Raw genomic sequence first — 4,172 nt, 5'->3', positions numbered from 1 at the left:
TCGCTGCAAATTGCACAACCAAGCTCATTTCATTATGAAGACGTCAGCCACGAAATATTTTAATCAACGTAATCGCGCCGCCAACCACTCGTTGTTGGAGGGTAGTCACACTACGGAGGTCCGCGGGACAGCAGCCGAACACTCAGCCTCCGATATAGGAGCCCGTCTTTTCCATTTCGAGGCTTATTCAGTACTTAGAACATGTCCAGGTCAGCGAGCAGTTACCGTTTACATGCAACCAGTTTCGACGCTACATTATGCCAAACTCTGGTCGATAAAGCCCGGAGTTTTCTGCCCTCAGCAATCGTCCGTCTTTTCGTCCAAATCGTCGATGAGCCGGCTCAGGGGCACCACGGTGTGCTCGCCCAGGGTCTTCTTCAGGTCGCGAGACATGTTCGCCATGTTGTCCGTGAGTTTTGATAGGCAGTAGCGCAGGTCCTCTTCCTCGGAGACGGACAGGCCTTCTCTCCTCTTGGGAACCGGTCTGGCGCCCATGGCGCGCCGGAACAGGTCTTCCACCTGGGTCATGTGATTCGTCAGCTGGTTGACGCTGGCCACGAGCGACGCCATGGCGTCGGTCTGTACGAGTCCTCCTCCGCCCTTGCCGCCGCTGGCAGCAGAAGAAGACGGTTGCGAGGACGCGGACCCGTCGAGCTGGAAGTTCACGTTGGCCCGGTTCGCCATGCTGACGCCCTCGCCGTTGTCCACCTGCGCCTCGGCACGGACTTGCATCGGCTGGCCAGCCGGGCTTTTGGCCCTGGACGACATCAGGACATCGAGTGGGTCAACGGGTCTCGCGATGGCCCTCGAGACATCGGCGAGATTGTGCGCGAGACGGCCGACATTTTCCTCGAGAGGGATCAGCCTACGGAGCACGGACGAAGGAAAGAAATAAAAGGAGAGGCCTAAATGGCGTTTTTATTTTCTTCATCTTTTAGGCAGCGCACACGTGGGTCGCATATGTACCGCCAATTCCTCCTGCTCCGCCTCAACGCTGTAGCTTTCCCGGCGTATACTTGAAAAGCCAGCGCCAGAACGACGGAGAACAGTCAGATAAATGACACATACAGGACGAGTGCTCGTCCTGTGTCCTTTTTCTGTGTGTTCTCCGCGGTTGTCGCTCTGTTTTTAAGTATGCATCGTTTCCAATTCACCACCTGTCTAAGCAAGGGCTAACACTCGCTTTACAAAATGCCGAACGCACCGTGTCCAATAATTATCACTAGACATATAGAAAGATCGCCCGCCACGGTGGTCTAGTGGTTATGGCGCTCAACTGCTGACCCGAAGGTCGCGGGAAATAATCCCGGCCGCGGTGGCTGCATTTTCGATAGAGGCGAAAATGTTTGAGGCCCGTGTACTTAGATTTAGGTGCACGTTAATAAAGAACCCCAGGTGGTCGAAATTCCTGAAGCCCTCCACTACGGCGTCTTTCATATTCATATCGTGGTTTTGGGACGTTAAACCCTAGATATTATTATTATTATTATTATTATTATTATTATTATTATTATTATTATTATTATTATTATTATTATTATTATTATTATTATTATTATTATTATTATAGAAAGATCGCATAAAATCCCATACGTCGCAGTATGTCGCACATCGAAAATATCCCCTATAATGGACGGGAGTAGATGGGCGCCTATTTCTTGTGCCCAGCCAACCCAACGCTCGGGTGCTCGACAGCAGTGACAAGACTGTTTCCCTCTCACGTAATACATGCAGCCAGAAATGAACTTGAACATTGGATTTTAGTGGGGGACTCGTTTTCTTTTGTTTGAAGAAACAGCGCAGTTGACTGCGGGATATATCAGTATACTTAATGGGACCGACAACTGCCCAGAACATGAAATGAAATGACTCCACTGATGGAAAGATTGTCCGTCGCATTGACTCAAACCAACCCTGTTTTTTTTTCGTGAGAGGTGGATTTATATTTTTATTAATTGAAAGTTGCTAAAAATGACCTGTGGCGCCTCTGGCGGCAAAAACATGAACGATTCGAAGAACCCGGCCAAGTGACCGTTGATTGCTGTACACGGTCGACGATTTTTTTGTTGGTATTGAAATATTATTCGCTTCTGTATATTACAAGCTATTACTCCATAAAAATGTACATATAGGCCTGCGTTAGTAGTATGCAGTAAAGCGGCGCAGGCTTCGCGTGACGTAATGATCCCATGCTCGTCAGCGCGTCATGAGCAACTTTTCAGCGTGCTCATGCAACCGTGCACGCAGTTTCCAGGTCGCTAAGATTTTGGAGCGACATAGTTTTGCTACCTACACTTCGTCTCAGAAATGACGCGCGCTGCTACACGGCGCGGGCGCGCATATGCGTCGTGACGTTTTCGATGACTTGACTTGGCTCGTGCATCGAGAGAGTAACGACGCCGGGACAAGCCACCCATGACACAGGCGCCGGCAACCTTGGACGCATGCGCACACAACGCGGTACAAATACAGGGAAGGTGTATAATGCCACATCGTCTCATTGTAACAGCTTGTTATTTTCAAAAATAGTTGAAAAGCTCTAAATAAAGGTGGTTAAGCATAGTTACAGGAACTCCCGCGAAAGCAGAACAACGATAGCTTTCACAAATCGCGAGAATGGCTGGCGGCATCGCTGTGAATTCTCAGCGTTGCTGGAGGAAAGTGCGTCCGTGTTTAGAGCCTTTCAGATCGAAAAATACTGTTTGTAAAATAACTACGTGCTTTTGGGATTAACTACCGCAGCTACAAACACTGCGAAGTATGAACTTTCTGTCGCGCCGTAAAAAAAATGGGTCGAGAAAAATCAGTTGTCGGTCCCTTTAAACTATCCACAATGCTTCACGGAATGGACAACTATAAGAAATCATCACAAGAAAGGCACAATAGTCTGGGGACAATATGAACGAACTTAGTACACGTGACTGAAGGAAACATAACCGGAGACAGATACTCGGAAGCAAAGTATCTAAAGGGCATCGTACCTATCCGCCATGGGAGCTCCGGCGTGCGGCGGGAAGGGGTTAGGCTTAAGTGCCTGCGTCAGCGCTTCCATCTGGGAGGCAAGCTTGCTGAAGTAAACGCTCAGGTCTATGTGTTCGCGGACCGGCTCCGACGACAGATGATCCGTCGACGACAGTTCGTTCACCTGAGGCGGCGGCGCGTAGAGCTGCTGGAAGGGCGCCGGGTTGTGTAGCGCGTTGCTCACGTTCTCCCGGTTGTACATGCCACCAATGATGCTGCTCGCCGCCACCTTGGTTGCGAACGCGTCCGCCGCCGATGCCTCGGCCAGAGGCACGCCGCTCCCGACCGCGCTGGCGGCCGCCATCAGCGTCGGTTCGTCGATCTTGGTGTAGTCGGAGACGGAGCGCAGTTCCTGGAGCAGCATCTTCAGCAGCTGGGTCAAGCGCAGCATGTTGCTCTCCCACACCCCCCAAATGGGGTCGTCCTCGTAGGGCCGCGGATGCGCGGGCTCCGGTTCCTCTGCCTTTGGCTTGGGAGGCGGCCGAGGCTTGGGCCTCCGAGATATGTGACTCGTCGTGGGAATCTTGGGGCCCTCGTCAGAGCCCAACGAGGACACGGACTGGCGCGCGCTCAGCTCGCCGGCGTCCACATTCTGCGTGGCCATGAACTGCGACGCCATCGAGACGGGCACCTGGACCGTCAGGAACTGGCTCGTCGAGCCCTTGTGTCGAGCGGCTGAGGCCTTTCGGCCCCCGCCACACTTGCCTCCCGATACCGACTGACGAACTTCGAATCCCGGAGGACTGCTCGGGGCAGCCGAGGGAGGCCTCGCGGGGCTCTGGCCGCGCTGGTAGATATTGCCGACGATGTCCCTGAGCTGAAGAGACTGGCAACTGATCTGGCCAGCCAGGCGGCAGATCTCCTCGCGTCGCGACGGGTTGAAAGGCATGGCAAACTCGATTCGACAGCTATCGGGGAATGTTCCGACACTCTGCCTGGGCGATGCGTGTCGCACTTTTACTCACCGCGTCGTGTGCACGCGAAATTTGAGATAGTCAGCAGCAATTTAGGGCGGGGGCCTCCGGAGTGTGGCCGCGCGTGTATTCCGCAAGAATCGTTTAGGGGCCCGTCATTCTCTTCGAGGCACGAGCCCTTTGTTCATGCTGATGTGGATTTCTTTAAACCCGGCACATATATCCACTTGGATTGAT

General features: G+C 52.6%; 1 protein-coding gene across 1 annotated transcript; it reads right to left on the bottom strand.

The window, feature by feature from the left end:
* Positions 1-282: 282 nt before the first annotated feature.
* LOC125760151 (uncharacterized) lies at positions 283-3,910 on the bottom strand. The gene is made up of 2 exons (XM_049419885.1): positions 2,982-3,910; positions 283-865 (listed from the first exon to the last, which is right to left on the bottom strand). The coding sequence occupies exons 1-2, from the start codon at positions 3,908-3,910 to the stop codon at positions 298-300; spliced, it is 1,497 nt and encodes a 498-aa protein (XP_049275842.1). The 3' UTR covers positions 283-297.
* Positions 3,911-4,172: the final 262 nt, after the last annotated feature.

Source organism: Rhipicephalus sanguineus, chromosome 10 (genome assembly GCF_013339695.2).
Source record: "Rhipicephalus sanguineus isolate Rsan-2018 chromosome 10, BIME_Rsan_1.4, whole genome shotgun sequence".
Taxonomy (NCBI): domain Eukaryota; kingdom Metazoa; phylum Arthropoda; class Arachnida; order Ixodida; family Ixodidae; genus Rhipicephalus; species Rhipicephalus sanguineus.
Note: the sequence above shows the minus strand (reverse complement) of the source record. Positions and strands in the feature narration are given on the sequence as shown.

Coding starts and splice junctions, on each gene's coding strand:
- LOC125760151 (XM_049419885.1), bottom strand. CDS start 3,910: ATGCCTTTCAACCCGTCGCGACGCGAGGAGATCTGCCGCCTGGCTGGC. Junction 866..2,981: donor GGAGCTCCCATGGCGGATAG/GTACGATGCCCT, acceptor CGTGCTCCGTAG/GCTGATCCCTCTCGAGGAAA.